Source organism: Neoarius graeffei, chromosome 6, assembly GCF_027579695.1.
Source record: "Neoarius graeffei isolate fNeoGra1 chromosome 6, fNeoGra1.pri, whole genome shotgun sequence".
In the NCBI taxonomy this organism is placed as follows: Eukaryota; Metazoa; Chordata; class Actinopteri; order Siluriformes; family Ariidae; genus Neoarius; species Neoarius graeffei.
In genome coordinates, this window is record NC_083574.1 from 34,252,444 (window position 1) to 34,274,752 (window position 22,309).

General features: G+C 39.7%; 1 protein-coding gene across 1 annotated transcript in view; it reads right to left on the reverse strand.

Annotated features, from left to right (window-relative positions):
- trpc6b (transient receptor potential cation channel, subfamily C, member 6b) overlaps positions 1–22,309 on the reverse strand; it is a 42,099-nt gene that overhangs the window by 10,205 nt on the left and 9,585 nt on the right. The window contains exons 3-8 of the mRNA XM_060924335.1: positions 19,970–20,152; positions 19,648–19,812; positions 13,443–13,659; positions 9,389–9,616; positions 5,035–5,299; positions 996–1,191 (exon numbers count right to left, since the gene is read on the reverse strand). Coding sequence (XP_060780318.1) covers positions 996–1,191; positions 5,035–5,299; positions 9,389–9,616; positions 13,443–13,659; positions 19,648–19,812; positions 19,970–20,152 — 1,254 coding nt within the window. The remainder of the gene's footprint in view (positions 1–995; positions 1,192–5,034; positions 5,300–9,388; positions 9,617–13,442; positions 13,660–19,647; positions 19,813–19,969; positions 20,153–22,309) is intronic.

Below are 22,309 nucleotides of genomic sequence, written 5' to 3' on the forward strand. Positions count from 1 at the left end.
ATGTATGTATATTTTTGACCCTGTATGTATAATTTTCACCCTGTGTTGATTTCAGAAAACCCAAAGAAAATTAAAACTTGTGCACCAAATTCTAATTTTTTTTAATTAAAGATGTATGCTGTACATTCTGCTACAGGAAAAGAACAGTTGAAAGAAATTACTGAAACCCCAAATATTGCCATGACATTCATATCCAAGATGACATTCATGTCACTGCATGTAAACTTCTGACCACAACTGTATATCATAGAGCTCTGAACTATGTTAACTACAAGCCCACAACGCCAAATAATCAGCTACTTACCCTGCCATACAGATGCAATTCACTGTGAGGACATAGTTTTCTCATTTGTTGATTATAACCCATGCCTTACTCTGCCATACTTCCATTAGTGAAATGTGCGTGCATACATACTACGTCATCACTGTGTACAAACTGTGAACGGGTCTATAAGGACTGTCAGTGCCCTCACCCAATGTGAAGTATATGCTTCCTGTTTTTGTGTCATAGTCTCCCTCATATTTGATCCTGTCCTGGTGTTCTCATTTTTGCTCTTGTCTATCACAATTTATTCTGTTTGTACATCACCTGACCATTGCTTATTATTTGACCTCACTTTTATTTCACGATTTGGATTTCTTTGTCAGTTTTATAAATAAAGCTATTAGTCACTGGCATTTGCAACCGTATCTGTTGCCTGACACGAAATATACATTTTGTATGTTGATATAGAAGTATTTTTTTATTGTACAAGTAATAGAGTTATAACTCAAGAGGATTTTTACAATTATTTTACAAACTTGTTGCCAAATCTCTGCATGGAGCAACAACTAAAGAATGATCAGATTTATATACATATCCGAGTTGTTTATTTGAAAATATTAAAAAATTAGATAAAAGTAGGCATGAAGCTAATTGCTGGGCAATTAGTAGGATATAAAAAGGTTAGGAAAATCAGGATATTGGTGTGTGTGTGTGTGTGTGTCCAGATTACCTCAATTTCCTGAAATGAGCTGTTGATCATAGCGATGAGCATGTTGAGGAGGACAATAACCATGATAACATTGTAAACTCCATAAAGGACGTAGCCAATATTTTCGATGAATTTATGTCCATTATTAATGACAACTGATTTGACCTCGGAAAGTCCAAAAATGGCCCAGAACAACGTTTTAAAGCTCTCTTCAACACTAGTGGGAGAAAACGAAAAGAAGGATTCCATCAAAGAAGAAAGTGTTAAATGTTATAAAAGCAAACATCAGTTTACATTGAGGTGTGTGTGTGTGTGTGTGTGTGTGTGTGTGTGATTAAAGACAAACATGAACAGGATTTCTTTCTCTCTCTCTCAAGCCCACATTGACAACACAAGCTGGTAAGCTATGAGGAAATGGATGTCTGTTTTTAATCTGCCCATCAGAATGATGATTATTTCATCCAAAATAATGCATCTGTAAACTTATAAATTAAGAAAAGACCGTCATTTTCAACTCATACTGTGACCTTTATTAATCTACATTTAGCTGAACCATGATAAACTTTTATATGCCTCAGAACAGCAAGTAAATAAATGACGGAGTTTGGTAAACAATTAAAATCCTAAATCAATTACAGTATGCCATGAATTGGACATAAACATATCCAAGATCTTGAAAGTCACTTTCCTAAACTGTACAGTGTGCTATTGTTAATGATTGCCCAGGGTATGACTAAATTCTTATGGCCAGTTTGCATAAACACTCTTCAGTCCACTCGCTGTAAGTCACTCGATTTGCCAAACTCCCACATGCAGTATGTCTTTAAATGCTAGTGCCAACAGCTTTTTATCCATGTGACAAAACAAGACATCAAAAACAAGACATTTTCAGAGGAATGTCTAAAAAACATTTAGAAAAGTCATTATTCATAATTAGCTCAACAGATCAAATCCCAGCAAGTACCCATCATTGTCATAATACGTAGAACTATAGTATAGTATACAAGGGTACTTCAAAAAGTTTTGGGCCTCACCCAGAAAACATCACAGGAGAAAGATTGTTCTTGCATTATTTTTCAACATGGTCTCCTTTAACTGCAATGCACTTGGTCTACTGACATTCAAGCTTCACGATCCCTTCACAGAAGGTCACAGCTTGAGCCTCCAGATCCTCCTCAACAGCATGGATGACTTCATCATCACTCTGAAAATGGCGACCACGCGAGTGGGATTTCAGTTTGGGAAACAGATAGAAGTCAGACGGTGCCAGGTCGGGTGAGTAAGGTGCATGGGGTAACAGTTCAAAGCTACATTTGGCTGCTCCTGCCCCTGCTACCTGTGCTGTGTGGATGGGCACATTGTCCTGGAGCAACATCACACCAGCTTGAAGCTTTCCTCTCATTTTTCAATCGATTGCTTCTTTCATTTGAGTTTTTGTGGAAAGTGATATAAGACTTTATAGTATATTAGCAGGTTACCTGGCGTTGCCTAGGTTTTGCAAAATTCTGGGTTGCCCCCAGACTTTCATATCAAATTTGGTGAAGCTCTGTCAAGAAACGGTGATGTTAACCCAAGACAAACAAGAATCCAAACATCCACCACCCAGGGGCTCAATGGGGACCCCTGGGGCCCAAATATAGAATTTCTGAGTTCTGCCAAACTGTACCTATGTGCCAAGTTTAGTGAAGATCCATCGAGAGTTTGTGTTGATAAATGTAATGTGAAAGGCATTGAGGGAGGTGGTGGGTGGATGTTGTGCCCCCCAGGGACCTCCCTGGAGCCTGTACATGAATTTTGTTTATATCTGCAAAATTTCGGGTCATCTCTGGACCTACTTGCCAAATTTGGTGAAAATCTCTCAAGAAATGGTGACGTTAGCTCAAGACAAACAAACAAACAAACAAATTTGCCACTTATTATATAGACAGTTATGCCCCAAAATGGGAGTTATGCCCCTTGTTTCTGGGTGAGGCCGAGAACTATTGAAGTTCCTTCATAGTATAGTATAGTATTGCAAAGTAATCAAATATACCATGCACTGAGAGGCTCGGGTTGAAATTATGGATTCTCTTCAGTGACTGGTAGAGTACTATTTTGTGAGGGGCACAGTCCTGAAGAAAACAGTACGCCAGTCAGTGAAGAGAACCCATAATTACCGGTGCCTCTCAGTGCATGCTATATTTGATTTTTATTCTATCCACATTCACTAGATATGAGCAATCGCACACCCTGATTGGCTATTCTACTACTAGATTATCAGCTCATGCTGTGAGTAGAGAAAAACAAAATGGATTGAACCAACCGAGGATGAAACAAAAACTCTACTTGAAAACAAAACGCCAAAAAAATACAAAAAAAGCAACAAAATGTGGAATGAAAGTATTTGATGGTAAGAACAGATCTTTTTGTTATTTTTCAAGAATTATTATTATAGCATTTTTCACAAATTGCTCCTGTCATTTCGCTGGTTTGTTTACATCCTAAGCAGAAATGATTTTGTCGGATGTTTTGTATAACGTTTTTATTTATCAAATTTGCAAAAAATAAAAATGCTCTGTTTCTCAAAATCCACTGAATGTGGATAGAATAAAACAGTTATTCCCCTCAATCTTGTCATACATAGCTTATAGCTAACTCAGTGCTACGCGCCTCGTCAGCTATCAGCTCATGTACGACCCGATTTTGTGGAATAACTGTTACATATCCCTCATCAAAGAATTCCCAAACTAAAAGTGTTAACTTTTAACATTCGTCTATGAGATTGAATCTCGGCATAAACTCACTGGAGGCAGCCATGTTTATTGTTTACGTTAGCACGACCTTCAATCTGCGCATGTAACATGTTGTCGCTTTTTCTTTTTTTCTTCTTTTTTAACCATGCTATCACCTGCCTCACTAGGCATGATCATGATACGTAAACCTACATACACAGAAATGCTCGTGGAGCCACAGCTGTGACTTAAATCGGCCATAGCTTGAAATTGTGACATCAGTTCATGGTATAGCCAGGATATACCATGACTGACTCACACCATCACACACACACACACACCATATCATCATAATTTTTGTTGTCATGAGATACATTACTTAATCAACGGTGAAACTATTTTATGTCAAATGAGCCATCCTTGGCCAATCCCTGCACGGGAATTTTTTGATGAGAGATATAATTTCGTATAGTATAGGGCGGCACGGTGGTGTAGTGGTTAATGCTGTTGCCTCATAGTAAGAAGGTCCTGGGTTCGAGCCCTGGGGCCGGCGAGGGCCTTTCTGTGCGGAGTTTGCATGTTGTCCGCGTGGGTTTCCTCCGGGTGCTCTGGTTTCCCCCACAGTCCAAAGACATGCAGGTTAGGTTAACTGGTGACTCTAAATTGACCGTAGGTGTGAATGGTTGTCTATGTGTCAGCCCTGTGATGACCTGGCGACTTGTCCAGGGTGTACCCCACCTTTTGCCCATAGTCAGCTGGGATAGGCTCCAGCTTGCCTGCGACCCTGTAGAAGGATAAAGCGACTAGAGATGATGAGTATAGTATAGAACCATGCTCATTGTATTCTACATTTATTACTCAAATTATATTATAGCAGCTAATTGTGATTTTCTGGATTTCCTGGACATGTATGTGTGTGTCTGTGTATGAATTTATGGTGATTTGAATATTTATAGCAATTACACCATAACTACAGTGGATTTTTTTTATGAATATAAAGCTTGGTGTATTGCTTTTATTGCCTTTATTTCACTTCTCCATACACATACTTCAGACAACTTTGTAACTCTAAATTCTATTAAAATAACTGAATCAAATTGATTGGATCATGATGAAATTATGAAATTTGATGATGCGTTGGGTTGGTTTGAAATTTAAATCACTGTAAAGTCAAAGATTATAAACCTGACTTTGTGTGATTCGTAGAATTTAATATAAGAGGCCTGTTTAGTTGATAGATGACTGATTTTGGAAACACATCCTAGTGCTCTACTGGTGCAGCTGAAGCCTTTGTGTGAAAAAAACCTGCAGTTTGCAAACAAAATCACAACAGATTCCAAGCTACTCACGTTGTGAAGGCATTGTTTTGCTTTGCTCCGAGGTAGTAGGAGTAGAGGTTAAACATGCCAAACATAAAGGCCACAAACACCATAATGAAGATCACCATGAACTTAAAGATGTCTTTGACAGTCCTGCCCAGGGAGATCTGCAGGGGCCCAAAGCTCTCATTGGCTGGTAGGATGTAGGCGATCCGCGAGAAGCTCAGCACTACTGCAATGGCATACAGACCCTCTGAGATCAGTTGGGGGTCAGATGGCACCCAATAGATGCGTGCTACATAGAAAAACAAAAGTCTGGTCAGTCAAATGTTATCTGTGCAGAACTGCTAAATGTGGAAAATGCAAATAAGAAGCTATTTTCAAAAGAAGGCATTTCCCCCCAATATAACATATTTATTTTTACAATCATTGGCATGATCATACAATAGAGTTTTTCTAAGAATGTAGAGTTTAGAAAAACATAGGGACACAAATATTTTAATTAACACAAATGCACAAGTTTAATATTCTAAATTGATTCAAGTTCATTTTTTTAAATCCATAAAATCATAATTAAACCAATTCACTTCAAAACACTGGCATAGAAGAAGAAAAACATTCTAGGAGTGGCCTTGTACAAAATCATTAAGCACACTTCTTCAGAGGGCAAATTAGAGTCATTTCCTATTTTGTTTTACTAATTCAATTTAGGTCTCACTGTTCAAAAAATGTTTGCACTGCACACCAGTGGTTGCTCATGACATAAAGGAAAGACATGTTCTAGAATAGATTATGGTTTAAAAATAATCAAATTAAACTATGATATAACTATTGTTTCTATATGTCAGGTGTATTTTATTGTGGTCTTATTGGAACATGATTTTTTAAATAGTAAAATTATCCCAGATACTTGGCCATGTTCCATCAAGAGTTCTGGCAGGCTGTGAACAAGGCCTGAAGAGACACGCCTGCTCAGTTATTGAATGCTCCACAATAAAGAAACAGAAAAAGCCATGGACACATGGTTAGAGAAATAGCTTTGGGATCAAGAGGTTGCTGGTTTGATTCCCTGAACCAGCAGGCTTGGTTCAAGTGCCCTTGAGCAAGGCACCTAACCCCAACTGCTTTGGCAAGTGTGGTGGTGTACCTTGTGTCTGATTAGCAAAAGAAAAACTGCTGATGTGATTATCAGTTTGGGCAAGAACCTGGTCATAATTTAAAAAAAAAAAAAAAAAGCTCAAATTTGACAACAGACTCTAGATACTGACATCTACACCACTAGAGGGCTTGAACAAATAGGCTACATCATAGCTCAGTGAAATATCATGGAGTTTTATGAAAACCATGGTGTCCAAACCAGGCTTGTAGTACTCAAGTCTAGGACTCCGACTCATGCCCTAATTTTAAGGACTCATGACTTGGACTTGGACTTGAGCACTGATGACTCGGACTTGGACACGGACTCGTGTATTAACTGCATGCAGATTCGTAAAATGGAGATGAGGCCTTGGATTTTTTTCTTTACTTTTTGTAACATGCCATAATAATTTGGCATAAGATATTTACATCTACATTAATTTTTATACTAATTCCGTGCAAGAGAACACACATTAACCTGTTCATACATCATGTTCAGGAACAAACTAACGTTAATGGCACTAAAATGCCTGGAGAGAAGCCCCTAGGATTGTCCACTTTGCTTATGCAGACTTCTCATGCAGTGGGAAAAAATGCACTGCTATGTATTCCATATGTAGAAGAACTATCAAGGAGATGACGGGGACAACCTTGAACTTCAATCGTCATTTGGTAAGACTCCACCCAGAAAAGGAAGTGACACACTGTGTCCATTGCTCTGTTAATAGCGGGGCTTGCTGAGTGATGAACTAGCTAGTGTTAACCCTCTCTCATGTTATTTGCCCTGTTGATAGTGGGCGGGGCTTGCTGAGCGATGAACAAGCTTTTTATCTGTAGCCTGTTAACTAAAATGGGGCAGTCAGTGGGGCAGTGACATTAGTCCAACACAGTAGCAGAGATGGTTTCACATAAAGGCAGCAACAGCCACCATCAAATGGTGCGGTTGGAGTCTTGTTCTCGGACTCGACTCGGATCAATAGTGGACTCGACTCAAAATTTTCTTTAATGACATGGACTTAACTCAGACTTGAACACTGGCGACTGGAGACTGGACTTGGACTCGAGGCTTAGTGACTTGACTACAACACTGGGACAAACTAACATAAACCTTTAGTGCATATAAGTATGTTTTAAAAATTAATGTACATATTGTAGCAAAATATGTTTCCTCTTAAACTACTAACATAAACAAATACTCTATACATCAAAAACAGTGGTACTTGAAAGTTTGTGAACCCTTTAGAATTTTCCATATTTCTGCATAAATATGATCTAAAACATCATCAGATTTTCACACAAGTCCTAAAAGTAGATAAAGAGAACCCAGTTAAATAAATGAGACAAAAATATTATATTTGGTCATTTATTTATTGAGGGGCAGCACGGTGGTGTAGTGGTTAGCGCTGTTGCCTCACAGCAAGAAGGTCCGGGTTCAAGCCCTGTGGCCGGCGAGGGCCTTTCTGTGCGGAGTTTGCATGGTCTCCCCATGTCTGTGTGGGTTTCCTCCAGGTGCTCCGGTTTCCCTCACAGTCCAAAGACATGCAGGTTAGGTTAACTGGTGACTCTAAATTGATCGTAGGTGTGAATGGTTGTCTGTGTCTATATGTTAGCCCTGTGATGACCTGGCGACTTGTCCAGGGTGTACCCCGCCTTTTGTCCGTAGTCAGCTGGGATAGGCTCCAGCTTGCCTGTGACCCTGTAGAACAGGATAAAGCGGCTAGAGATAATGAGGTGAGATGAGATGAGATCCAATATTACATATCTGTGAGTGGCAAAAGTATGTGAACCTCTAGGATAAGCAGTTCATTTGAAGGTGAAATTAGAGTCAGGTGTTTTCAATCAATGGGATGACAATCAGGTGTGAGTGGGCACCCTGTTTTATTTAAAGAACAGGGATCTATTAAAGTCTGATCTTCACAACACATGTTTGTGGAAGTGTATCATGGCACAAACAAAGGAGATTTCTGAGGACCTCAGAAAAAGTGTTGTTGATGCTCATCAGGCTGGAAAAGGTTACAAAACCATCTCTAAAGAGTTTGGACTCCATCAATCCACAGTCAGACAGATTGTGTACAAATGGAGGAAATTCAAGATCATTGTTACCCTCCCCAGGAGTGGATGACCAACAAAGATCACTCCAAGAGCAAGGCGTGTAATAGTCGGCGAGGTCAAAAAGGACCCCAGGGTAACTTCTAAGCAACTGAAGGCCTCTCTCAAACTGGCTAATGTTAATGTTCATGAGTCCACCATCAGGAGAACACTGAACAACAATGGTGTGCATGGAAGGGTTGCAAGGAGAAAGCCACTACTCTCCAAAAAGAACATTGCTGCTCGTCTGCAGTTTGCTAAATATCACGTGGACAAGCCAGAAGGCCATTGGAAAGTTTTGTGGACGGATGAGACCAAAATAGAACTTTTTGGTTTCAATGAGAAGCGTTATGTTTGGAGAAAGGAAAACACTGCATTCCAGCATAAGAACCTTATCCCATCTGTGAAACATGGTGGTGGTAGTATCATGGTTTGGGCCTGCTTTGTTGCATCTGTGCCAGGGCAGCTTGCTATCATTGATGGAACAATGAATTCTGAATTATACCAGCGAATTCTAAAGGAAAATTTCAGGACATCTGTCCATGAAGTGAATCTCAAGAGAAGGTGGGTCATGCAGCAAGACAAAGGCCCTAAGCACACAAGACATTCTACCAAAGAATGGTTAAAGAAGAATAAAGTTAATGTTTTGGAATGGCCAAGTCAAAGTCCTGACCTTAATCCAATCGAAATGTTGTGGAAGGACCTGAAGTGAGAAGTTCATGTGAGGAAACCCACCAACATCCCAGAGTTGAAGCTGTTCTGTACAGAGGAATGGGCTAAAATTCCTCCAAGCCGGTGTGCAGGACTGATCAACAGTTACCGGAAACATTTAGTTGCAGTTATTGCTGCACGAGGGGGTCACACCAGATACTGAAAGCAAAGGTTCACATACTTTTGCCACTCACAGATATGTAATATTGGATCATTTTCCTCAATAAATAAATGACCAAGTATAATATTTTTGTCTCATTTGTTTAACTGGGTTCTCTTTATCTACTTTTAGGACTTGTGTGAAAATCTGATGATGTTTTAGGTCATATTTATGCAGAAATATCGAAAATTCTAAAGGGTTCACAAACTTTCGAAGTACCACTGTATACATATATTCAGTTCTTCATGTCCTGTTCTGACCCATTCATCATTTTATAGTCAAACTTACCTAAGCGATAATACTCAATGTCATAGGGCAACGTTATGTTCGAGAAGTCCGTGTAGTGCTCATCAACATAACTCTGTGCAGTATAGGCATGCCAGAAAGCCATGAATCTTGCTATGAATGATGATACAAAGATGGCCAGCATCCCAAAGTCCAACAGATTCCAGGGTTCCAACAGATATTCCCGAGGGCCTTGAGACCAGATCTCCTTGCATTCAGCCCAAATCATTCCTTTAAAATGGATGAGCAAGGCATATTTAATTTAAATGATATGTGAAAAATGAAGCAAGGAAAAAAGCAGAGATAGTAAATTAAAAGGACTGTGTAGTAAAAAAAAAATAATATCCATCTTATATGATTATGAAGAAATCGAACTCTCCTTTGGGACAATATTACAAAACTCAGAATTAATTATCTCACAGCAATATCTCATCATAAACTCCTCTTGTCTTTTAGAATTATGAGGAGCATTACTGTGAATCAAACACCTCTAATGTCATAAAGTAAAGCCTGATTGCTGTGATTGCTGTCTGCACTACTTTATTAGGAAGCACTTTTAAGCCAGGCTTAAAATTAATGTATGTTGATGATATAACCAACATCAAATAACAAAGTTTTATGGCCCCTCTCTGTTGTGATGTTCTTGCCCATAAGACAGAGTTATGTAAGCACAACAGTGTGTGGAAAGTGGCCTATGACTGTCGATAGAAAGGTTAGAGCGGAGTAGATAAAGGTAGGCTGGTAAGGTAGGCTTTGTGAATAGAATGTGTGGTTACGTGAAATTTAAGTGTTAGAGCTATTCATCCGAGTTCAAGTTATAAAAGTGTCTTTTATCAAGCATTGCAGTTATGTGTTGAATCTCTGTGAAATAAAAATCCATTAACATTAATCTAATGTTGATAATATTGCTTTTCAAAGTATAGCTCTTAAAGATTTTTAAATGATATTTTAAAAAAAAATTATATATATATATATATATATGCAGTCCATCTCAGCACACTTTGCACATACACTTTCATACCAAAGAGTAATTTTGGGTGGTGGGAGGGAACTAGAGAACCCACAGGAAACCCACATGGACACAGGGAGAGTAATCATGTGACAGTAATCTGAGCTCAGGGTTCCAGCTGTGACCCTGGAGGTGACCATGCTACTCGGTGTGCCACCTTGACACACAAACTCTAGTTAAATAAATCTGGTATTACTATCTGGAGTACAGTTCAATATCTTTTTTTCCTATTTATGGCTCCATGATGATAACAAGGGCTTTTTGTTATTTTTTTAATCTCTAGTTCTGGATCAGGTGGCACTGTGGTGTAGTGGTTAGCACTGTCAAGCCCAGTGACCGGCGAGGGCCTTTCTGTGTGGAGTTTGCATGTTCTCCCCGTGTCTGTGTGGGTTTCCTCCGGGTGGTCCGGTTTCCCCCACAGTCCAAAGACATGCAGGTTAGGATAATTGGTAGCTCTAAATTGACTGTAGGTGTGAATGTGAGTGTGAATGGTTGTTTGTGTCTATGTATCAGCCCTGCGATGACCTGGCGACTTGTCCAGGGTGTACCCCGCCTTTCGCCCATAGTCAGCTGGGATAGGCTCCAGCTTGCCTGCGACCCTGTAGAAGGATAAAGCGGCTAGAGATAATGAGATGAGATGAGATGAGATGAGCTATTCATCCGAGTTCAAGTTATAAAAGTGTCTTTTATCAAGCATTGCAGTTATGTGTTGAATCTCTGTGAAATAAAAATCCATTAACATTAATCTAATGTTGATAATATTGCTTTTCAAAGTATAGCTCTTAAAGATTTTTAAATGATATTTAAAAAAAAAAATATATATATATATATATATGCAGTCCATCTCAGCACACTTTGCACATACACTTTCATACCAAAGAGTAATTTTGGGTGGTGGGAGGGAACTAGAGAACCCACAGGAAACCCACATGGACACAGGGAGAGTAATCATGTGACAGTAATCTGAGCTCAGGGTTCCAGCTGTGACCCTGGAGGTGACCATGCTACTCGGTGTGCCACCTTGACACACAAACTCTAGTTAAATAAATCTGGTATTACTATCTGGAGTACAGTTCTAGATCTTTTTTTCCTATTTATGGCTCCATGATGATAACAAGGGCTTTTTGTTATTTTTTAATCTCTAGTTCTGGATCAGGTGGCACTGTGGTGTAGTGGTTAGCACTGTCAAGCCCAGTGACCGGCGAGGGCCTTTCTGTGTGGAGTTTGCATGTTCTCCCCGTGTCTGTGTGGGTTTCCTCCGGGTGCTCCGGTTTCCCCCACAGTCCAAAGACATGCAGGTTAGGATAATTGGTAGCTCTAAATTGACTGTAGGTGTGAATGTGAGTGTGAATGGTTGTTTGTGTCTATGTATCAGCCCTGCGATGACCTGGCGACTTGTCCAGGGTGTACCCCACCTCTCGCCTATAGTCAGCTGGGATAGGCTCCAGCTTGCCTGCGACCGTGTAGAACAGGATAAGCCACTACAGATAATGGATGGATAGTTCCAGATCAGTTTGGCTGTGATACTATGGTTTGCTCATGACTTTTTCTGCCCCGGGCAGCATGGGGGTGTAGTGATTAGCACTGTCACCTCACAGCAAGAAGGTTCTGGGTTTGAGCCCAGTGGCCAACGGGGGCCTTTCTGTGTGGAGTTTGCATGTTCTCCCCGTGTCTGCTCCGGTCTCCTCCCACAGTCCAAAGACATGCGGTTAGGTTAACATGGGGCGGCCTTGGACTGAAGTGCCCTGGAGCAAGGCCCCTAACCCCCAACTGCTCCCTGGGCACTGTAGCATAGCTGTCCACTGCTCTGGGTATGTGTGTGTGTGTGCTCATTGCTCACTTGTGTGTGTGCATTGCTACAGATTGGTTAAAGGGGAACTGAAGTCATTTTTAAACTTGCTTTATTTCTTAATTAACGTGTTATTCAATTACGTTTTCAGTTTTATTAACCTTATATCGTGACTTGTATTGGCATGTTATATTACACTTATCAGCCTTTTTGTTTTTTAACCATGTTGAATGTAGTTTGTATGGGCCACGGCAGGCGTCGCTTATCCGCGCAATCTTCACGAGACTTGTGCGAGACTTCAAATGTGAAGTGTCAGCGCTGCCATTTTGAAAACTGTTTACACAGCAGCCAGATCACCATATCATTCCAATTTAGATTAATTTAGAGATTTGCCAGCTTCATCAGTGATTGAGATTATTCCATACGACTTCGAACCAACATGGAGTAGAGAAGAGTTGGAAAGACAACAGGATAAGGACTAGTCCGTCGCGCTGGTATTTACGTCATTACTGTCACACAATTAAAACATGTCAGATCAGGCGGCTGGTGGGTTTTCAAAATAATAAATACATGCATGTATTTTTGTGAGAAATACACATTATACTGAGTGCATTTCCCACATAATCCTCACTAAGGTTTCGGACAGCACTACAAAATGGCGTCCCCACTATATAGTGCCCTATATAGTGAGTAGGGAGCGATTTCGGACACAGGGAAAACTTCCAGCTTGATTACGTCAGCATTCTAAGGAGGGTGCATGCGTCTTTTGACAACGTTGGCAGATGTTGGTCACTTTGATTTCCGCTGTACATTTTACTTCCGTCCTATGATGTCTCGCACAGGTCTCAGCGAATCTCGTTTATGCCCATTGCTTTGACATATGGACTGATATATAATAGAGCATATTTCAAACACTCATAACTTGCTATAGCAGTGACAAAATAGTGATTAAAATGCATTCCTATATTTAATAAAATGAGATAAATAGAATTTTGATAAAAAATTTGCCTTCAGTTCCCCTTTAAATGCAAAGGGTAAATTTCACTGCAACAAATGCATGTGACAAATAAAGGCTTCTTCTTCTTCTGGAGACACAGTTTCTTTGATTTATAGAACTGACCAGGCCTAATAACACCAAATTATCAAACCTCACATGAATTGAGTTCAGTGTGTTACATCACTTTGGCTGTGATACTGTGACTTTCCTGCACTCATGACTTTTCCTGCGCCATGCAATAGATTAAAAGATTATATCCAACCTATGACCCAGGAAATGATCAGCATCTCCATCCAAGTGAAAGGAGTGGTTTTCATACGGAACAGCTGTGTAGGATAGTCATGGATGGTCATGTTTGGAAGAAGAGTCGTCCCCTCAAACCGATCTGCTGCATTCATAATCAGGAGACCAAGGAAGATGGTGAATGAAGCTGCATGGGCCACAAATTTGAGGAAAGGACCACGAATGATCTTCCCTAACTGCAAAGCAGATAATAAACAGAAAAAATAACAGTCATCTGTTTAACCTCAGACTTGCATCATGTTTATCAAAATGTTCAAATTCAGTTGTTCGCTTGACCAAGCATATTTGTGAAATAATCATTAAATTATAGACCTTGCTTGAGACTTTTTGAAAACCAAATTTCTATTCACCTGTAGTGTATGAGATTAAAAGGATTTTGACATCCTAAACAGGGAAAGCAACAGACTACACATTTACCTGAAACTCACTTATAACAGAAGTGTTAGGGCAGCTGAGCTCCTTCAATTACATAATATTACACAAGCAAGAGTGTGGTTATACTGAATATCGGCATAGTCGTGATTTGACTGTAGGCACGAGCACGAGAATCCAGTGTGAGTGCCATAGATAATCACAGACATGCCGATATTCAACATAACTGCATGATTGCACGTGCTTTTATTGCTTTTCTACAACAGTTTGATAAGCAAAAAAATAATACAGTCTTGAGTAACGGATATTTTGGACAAAATATGACCAATTATTATACATACAGACCACTTTTTCCATGGAATTAAAACATGTATTCTATTTCCTTCTAGTGGGTTTATTGATGGCATGCAATATTGTTATCATATCGCTTGTCCTCCATGTATTACACCACTCTCCCCAATGGAGAATGAGTGTGCAATATTGTTATAATATAGCACGCTGTCAAGATAACATGATGTCACACAACAGAGCTCATGCAAAGATCCAATGACAAAACTTTTCTGCTGTGCATGCGCACAATCATTTCTTTGCCAGCCGTGAAAGAGAGAAGACGAGGCTAATCTAGTGCTACTGCTAGGATTAGCTATGCTATAATTAAGCACTAAATAAATTAACTAAAAACTGAAACTAAAGACATGCTGAACACCCGAAAGGCTACCAAAACTTCATTATATATTCTTCACGCATATTTACAAGAGAAAAACATACCAATGGACATTGAAAAACTGGAAAAGAGACACATTGGAGATGTAAAACTTATGCACTAGCGAGTGACTATGACAGCTTGTAAACAAACATGGCCATGAAGTTTGTGTCGTTAAAAGTGTACGATTTTGAGAGAATTTTGGCTGCCAGCTCGTTCCATTTTGTGTAGTTGTTGATTTTAAAAGTAACTAAGTAAATTACACAGGGAAAATAATAATAATAATAATAATAATAATAATAATAATAATAATGGCCAGCTTTTTCTCGTGGTCTATCAGATATATTCCATTCAGCTAGCATGATATTGAACTTGTCTTCAACTCGTTTAATATCATGCTAGCTGAATGGAATATATCTGATAGACCATGAAAAAAAGCCAGCCAATATTATTTAAATGTTCTGTTTATTTTTGCTCCACTAGAGGAAATAGATCCCATAAAATCCACATTTATTTTAGAGCATGTTGGCTAGCTTTTTTATTTATTGCCCAATCAAGTTAGTGGAGCAGAACTAACTGTTGTATAATGAACTATGTGGCTTCTACATGGTTTCTTAAGGGAAGCCATGGCCTAAATGTTACAGAAGCAGCTTTGGGACCAAAAGGTTGCTGGTTTGATTCCCTGGACCAGCAGGAATGGCTGAAGTGGTCTTGAGCAAGGCACCTAATGCCTGGTTGTGGGTATGCCAGGGTCCTGTTGTATGTTGCTCTGGATATGAATGTGTGCTTAATGTACTATGTTATATGGAAACGAGTGCTTTACTGCAAAATACGCCACTCGTATTTTTCAAACGAGCTACATCCAGGACACGAAGTATCAAAACCATGACAAATCTCTATACTGCATGTCACTTGTGAGGAAATTGATGAATTATTTTGATAAATTTGGGTACTTTGTAAATGTGTCTATATAATAAAAAGAAAATTATATTACAAGCATTCAGTAGACACTCTTATCCAGAGCAACATACAACATACCTAGAGCAGCCTGGGGAGTAGTTGGGGGTTAGGTGCCTTGCTCAAGGGCACTTCAGTCATTCCTGCTGGTTCAGGGACTCAAACAGGTGACCTTTTAGTCCCAAAGCTGCTTCTCTAACCATTAGGTCCTGGCTCTTATGCCGCTTTTCCACTACAAACGCGGCTGAGCTGAGCCGTGCCGTGCTGAGTTGGGCTGAGTCGAGCTGAGCGGGGCTATTGAAGTTGCATTTCGACTACAACCGCGCTGAACCGTGCTGGCTGGAAGTGGGTGGACACATTGGGTGGAGTTAGCGAAAGTGGGTGGACGTCAGGTGATGTCGTTAAGCAGCGCAAACAGTGACATCAGTGAGCTTTTAAGCGGTAGTCTCACGACCCGAATAGTAAACAATAAACATGGAGGACATGGAGTCGTTAGTGTTGCTGGTCTTGGTTCTGTGGCTTGTTGTCACCGACAACGCCAACAGATACTGGCAAGAGCGTATAGATGAGGCGAGGCGCATAAGGCTTCAGAAATTCTCGTAATTCGTAATTCTTCTTCTTCCGGGTTTGCGGTGTTTACAGATCCCAGCGTGCTCGCGGGGCGTGTGTGGGCATGTGAGGACACTCCTCCTCACCAATCAGTGCACAGGGGAGTGTCTGCTCACGCCCCCAGCCTCACTCGGCTCGGTTGGGCTCGCTTCAGCCCCACTCCAAAACGGTGCGAGTTTTATGGGCTAAGCAGGGCTGAAGCGAGCTGAGTCGTGCTGTTTTTTGGTAGTCGAAACGCGAGCTGTGTCGGGCTGAAGTGAGCTGAAGCGAGCTGAAGTGAGCTGAAAAAGGGTAGTGGAAAAGGGCCAATACATATGAATCGTTATATAATCACATGTTGGCTTGAAGATATAAAATTTATCTTCTCGTGTTGGAAAAACTCGCATTTTTCATACGAAATACATCACTGATCTGAGTAACATAATTAAATAATATTGGCTGGCACTGAGTGGCATATCGGATATATTCCATTCAGCTAGCATGATAGTGAATAAGCTGAAGATGAGTAGCTGAATGGAATATATCTGATATACCACGAAGAAAGCCAGCCAATATTATTATTATTATACATAATCTTACACAATTACATAATCAATACATAATTATACAAAATCTTCTGTATTTAACAAAGTAAACCTGGTGGCCATGTTTGTTTAAAAATTGTCACAGTCGCTCACTAGCGTGGAAGTTTTGCATATAATACGTATCTTATGGCATTTTCAGTTCATTGTGACAGTTTACTGCAGGCGCCGCCAGCGACCAAAGAGATGCTTCTGTGCATGCGCAGCAGAAACTCTCATTGAATATTCGCATCAGCTCCGACATGTGACGTCATGTTGTCTTGACAACCATGCAATATTGTAAACCATATTCAATTCTCATACTCATTCTCCATTGGGTAGAGTGACGTAATACATATAGGATAAGCAATATGCTAACAATATTGCATGCGATCAAACCAAATGAATGAAACCCACTAGAAGGGAATAGAACACGTTTTTATTCCATCGAAACAGTGTCCTGTGTAATAATAAATCTCATCTCTCATCTCATTATCTCTAGCCGCTTTATCCTTCTACAGGGTCGCAGGCAAGCTGGAGCCTATCCCAGCTGACTACAGGCGAGAGGCGGGGTACACCCTGGACAAGTCGCCAGGTCATCACAGGGCTGACACATAGACACAGACAACCATTCACACCCACATTCACACCTACGGTCAATTTAGAGTCACCAGTTAACCTAACCTGCATGTCTTTGGACTGTGGGGGAAACCGGAGCGCCCGGAGGAAACCCACGCGGACACGGGGAGAACATGCAAACTCCACACAGAAAGGCCCTCGCCGGCCCCGGGGCTCGAACCCAGGACCTTCTTGCTGTGAGGCGACAGCGCTAACCACTACACCACCATGCCACCCGTAATAATAAATAAATAAATAATAATAATAATAAATAAATAAATAAAATAATTCCTGATACTTCATTCCGATGACATCATTCCCAGTTTTTTCCCACTGACTAGACGCGTGTTGTCAAAATGGTGAACCAGTTCAAAATTAAAATTCTTTTGATTAACTTGCATATTTTTTGTGTGGATGTGTCCACAATATATAATATAAAGAACATGACACGATGGCGCAAAGACATGATGTTTATCTTCTCATGCTGAAAACATTTTCACTCATTCGATTCGCTCACTCGCGATATATACAGTTGTGGTCAAAAGTTTACATACAGTGACGTGAATATCATCTTGGATATGAATGTCATGGCAATATTTGGGCTTTCAGTAATTTCTTTGCACTGTTCTTTTTCTGTGGCAGAATGTTCAGTATACGTTTTTAATTAAAAAAACATTAGAATTTGGTGCACAAGTTTTAATTTTCTTTGGATTTTCTGAAATCAACACAGGGTCAAAATTAAACATACAGTGTCAAAAATTTGCATACGCTCACTTAGATTATTAATTGAGAGGTGCTGAAAATTCCAAAATGTCTTTTATCTTGCCAAGGCTGAGGTCTCTTAACTTCCTGTTAGTAATCATGATCATGATCAATTGGTAGCTTCTCTGTGCCTTCATAAAAAGGGTTTGTTTACAGCACTCATTGGATTGACCAACATACAGTAAAATGGGAAAGTCCAAGGAGCTCAGTGCAGATCTGAGAAAGAGGATCGCAGATATACACAACTCCGGGATGTCTCTTGGAGCCATTTCTAAACAACTGCAAATTCCAAGATCAGTTCAAACAATCGTATCCAAGTTATTGTGAGGTGTAGTCACTTTGCCAAGCCACTTTGCTTCAAGAAAACCCAAACTGTCACCCTCAGCTGAAAGGAAATTGGTTTGGATGGTCAGGAACAACCTGGGAACCACCTTGGCACAGCCCTGCCATGAACTGGAAGCTGATGGATCACTGTCTACAGTTCAGATTACCATGGACTAAAAGGCTGATATCCAAGAAATAACTCCCTGCTCCAAAATTGACACCTTCAAGCTTAACTAAAGTTTGAAGCTGACCACATGCACAAAGAAAAAGCCTTCTGGAGGAAAGCTGTATGGTCAGATGAGACAATGATTGAGTTGTTTGGCCACAATGACCACCATGTACAGAGGGACACTGTACCAGCTGATGGTGGTAGGATCATCATGCTCTGGGGCTGTTTTGCTGCCAGTGGAACTGGTTCATTGCACAAAGTGGATGGAATAATGAAGAAGGAGGACTACCTCAGAATTCTTCAGCATAAATCATCAGAAACTTGAACACGACTTGGGACTTGAGAGTTACAACAGGACAATGAACCCAAACACCCATCAGAGCTGGTTGTGGAGGATAAAGCAGGCTAACATTGAGCTTAAAACAAATCCTGACTTCAACCCTATTGAAAATATATGGACCGTGCTTATAAGTTGAATCTATGCCAAGAAAAAAAAGACAAATTTAATTGAACTCTACCAATTCTACCATGAAAAGTCATGAAATATCCAACCAGAATTCTGCCAGAAGCTTGTTCATGGTAAACAAAAATGTTTGGTCAAGGTGAATCTTGAGAAGAGACATTTTACCCAAATATTAGATGTGCTGTATGTATATTTTTGACCCTGTGTTGATTTCAGAAAACCCAAAGAAAATTAAAACTTGTGCACCAAATTCTAGTGTTTTTTTTTTATTAAAGATGTATGCTGTACATTCTGCCACAGAAAAAGAACAGTTCAAAGAAATCACTGAAAGCTCAAATATTGCCATATGTGTCAGAGGCTGTTGCAGTTGAAAAATAAAGCGTTTATTTACTGCCACAATGACTTCCCTTAGATTTTCATTCGAAGTGGTTTTCTGTTTTGTTTTCAATGAAATGTGGTGAAATTACATGCTATAACATTCTACAAATTGTATGTAGTAGACAGTACTATGGTTGAAAAAATGCCGAAACATTCTTTTAAGTCTCAGTGAGGCATTATAAGAACACGTTCATTGTTACTCTGTTATAGTCTAAGGTTGAACAAGGTTCTAGGCTACCGTAGGCCGACCTTGCTTGAGGGCGCCATCCAGTACAAGAGAGCCAAGATTGGCAGTCCAACAGCCACCCCGAAGACTACTAGCAACTTCACAGCTGTAGTCTGCTGTCGGAGCCCAGACAGATTTTCATACCAAATAGAGAGGAGCTGCTGCTGACAGTTTGGATGAGCTACAAACTGTGGGGGAAGCAATGAAACATTTAACAATGCATCAGGCAACCAGTTTATTTTATACATGTCAGCTGCAGCACTGATAGATTTTATTAAATTAAACCTAATTAAGACAGCTAAAAAAAGGTTGTGCAAAAATAGAAAGACATTTTAGAGACTTCACCTTTTTAAGCTCATATTTGATAGCCAGTTTTAGACGAATGAGACTCGGTCTGCCTGTTTTGTCATTGCAGTTTATCTCTGTGTCACCATTTAAGATGGCCTCCACCTCTTCTGTATTCCGGCACAAGTCCAAAAGTCCAACCACGAAGTCTTTGCATTGCATAGACAGCTTCTTATAATCATTCTGTCAATGAAAAACAGTGCACTGTTGATTGTAACAGCATTATAATATAATACAGGGGGCTGAAAAAGTAGGTATACAGTAAGGATTATACGCGAACAACAGCAGCAGGACGACTTCTATTTTCAGTAGGATGGGGCGCCACTGCACTTCGCACTCAATGTGCATGCGCTACTTGACAAAGAATTTCCCAACAGGTGGATTGGACGTCGGGGAGCCATTGAGTAGCCACCACGTTCACCGGATCTCACCCCTATGGACTTCTTTTTCTGGGGATGTGTAAAAGATAGGGTTTTCGCATGCAAGCCGCGTTCTGTTGATGCCATGATTCAGTTCATACGGGAGGCTTGCCAGGAAATTGATGCTGATAAAGACCTTTGTGCCAGAGTGTGCATGGGTGTCCACACTCAACTAGTGTAGTGTGTGAATGCCGGGGGCAAACAGTTTGAACATTTAAGGGATTGCTATGTTATTATTGATGTTTGTATAATCAATAAAATAACATTTTGTGCGAATGTTTTGTTTTCATTACTGTATACCTACTTTTGCAGCCCCCTGTATACTTCATAAATACATTAATATTAAATACAGATGCTGTTTATATGTATCAAATAGTAACGGCTTATTAACATACCAGTTGCAGGTTGGCTTTTCACACATAGTGCCTAAATAAGTTGGGTTTTAGGGAAAACTAGGATATATTTGGAAATAGGAATGTATTAAGCATTATTGTTGTGCAGCATGGGCTTTGAGCTATAATTCCTATCATTATCCAGATGATACCTTACATTAGAAACCTTAAACAAATCAGAGTGGTGAAATGTCTCATCTGTTAATAAAAGAAATTGCATTCAGTAGCTGTAATTCTGCTTTGCTAATATATGTATTCAGACTTGAAGACTGAACCACCCACATTTAGTCAAAAGGCTTTAGGCCAGCTAAGTACAAGGGAAGGCTGTGTACTTTCACATCAGTTCGCACTCTGCACCACACATGGAATGACTCACAGAACGAGTGGTATTGCATTATTTCATATATATCATTCATCTTGTCATTTATTAAATGTTCAGTGAGATACCACATCATGTATAGTAAACTAATTATCAGGAATGTAAACAGTCAGTGATTCAGTAGAATAATATCTAGATGCAATTTAGTGCTATACATTGTGATACAATATGACTCAGTTCGATTCAGTTATATTTATATAGTGCTTTTAAAAAGGGACACTGTCACAAAGAATCTTTACGGACATCCAGTCATGGATTTAAATTTAGATCCCTAATGAGCAAGGCAGAGGCGATGGTGGCAAGAAAAAACTCCATGAGACGACATGAGGAAGAAATCATAAGAGGAATCAGATTCAGTAGTGAACTCAATTCAACTGTACTGACTGGAATCCAATACTCAAAAGTATTTTGAAATAAAATAAAATAAATTAATTAAATACTCACAAGTATTTCACAGTAAAAAAAAATTCTGATAGCACAGATGCCAGGAAATAACGTACCTTTAAACAGATAAAAAGCTAAAAGATAAAGATAGAATAACTGACTTTATTTATTCTATCCACATTCACTGGATATGATGGACCGCACGCTCTGATTGGCTACTCTACTACTAGGTTATCAGCTCATATACCGTGAGTAGAGAAAAAAAATTGCGGAGTGTGTTGCTGAACCAACCGAGGATGAAACAAATACTCTACTTGAAAACAGCTAAAAGATAAAGATAGAATAACACACTTTATTTATTCTATCCACATTCACTGGATATGATGGACCGCACGCTCTGATTGGCTACTCTACTACTAGGTTATCAGCTCATATACCGTGAGTAGAGAAAAAAAATTGCGGAGTGTGTTGCTGAACCAACCGAGGACGAAACAAATACTCTACTTGAAAACAGCTAAAAGATAAAGATAGAATAACTGACTTTATTTATTCTATCCACATTCACTGAATATGATGGACCGCACGCTCTGATTGGCTACTCTACTACTAGGTTATCAGCTCATATACCGTGAGTAGAGAAAAAAAATTGAGGAGTGTGTTGCTGAACCAACCGAGGACGAAACAAATACTCTACTTGAAAACAAACACACACACACCCCAAAAAAATAGCAACAAAATATGGAATAAAAGTATTTGATGGTAAGAA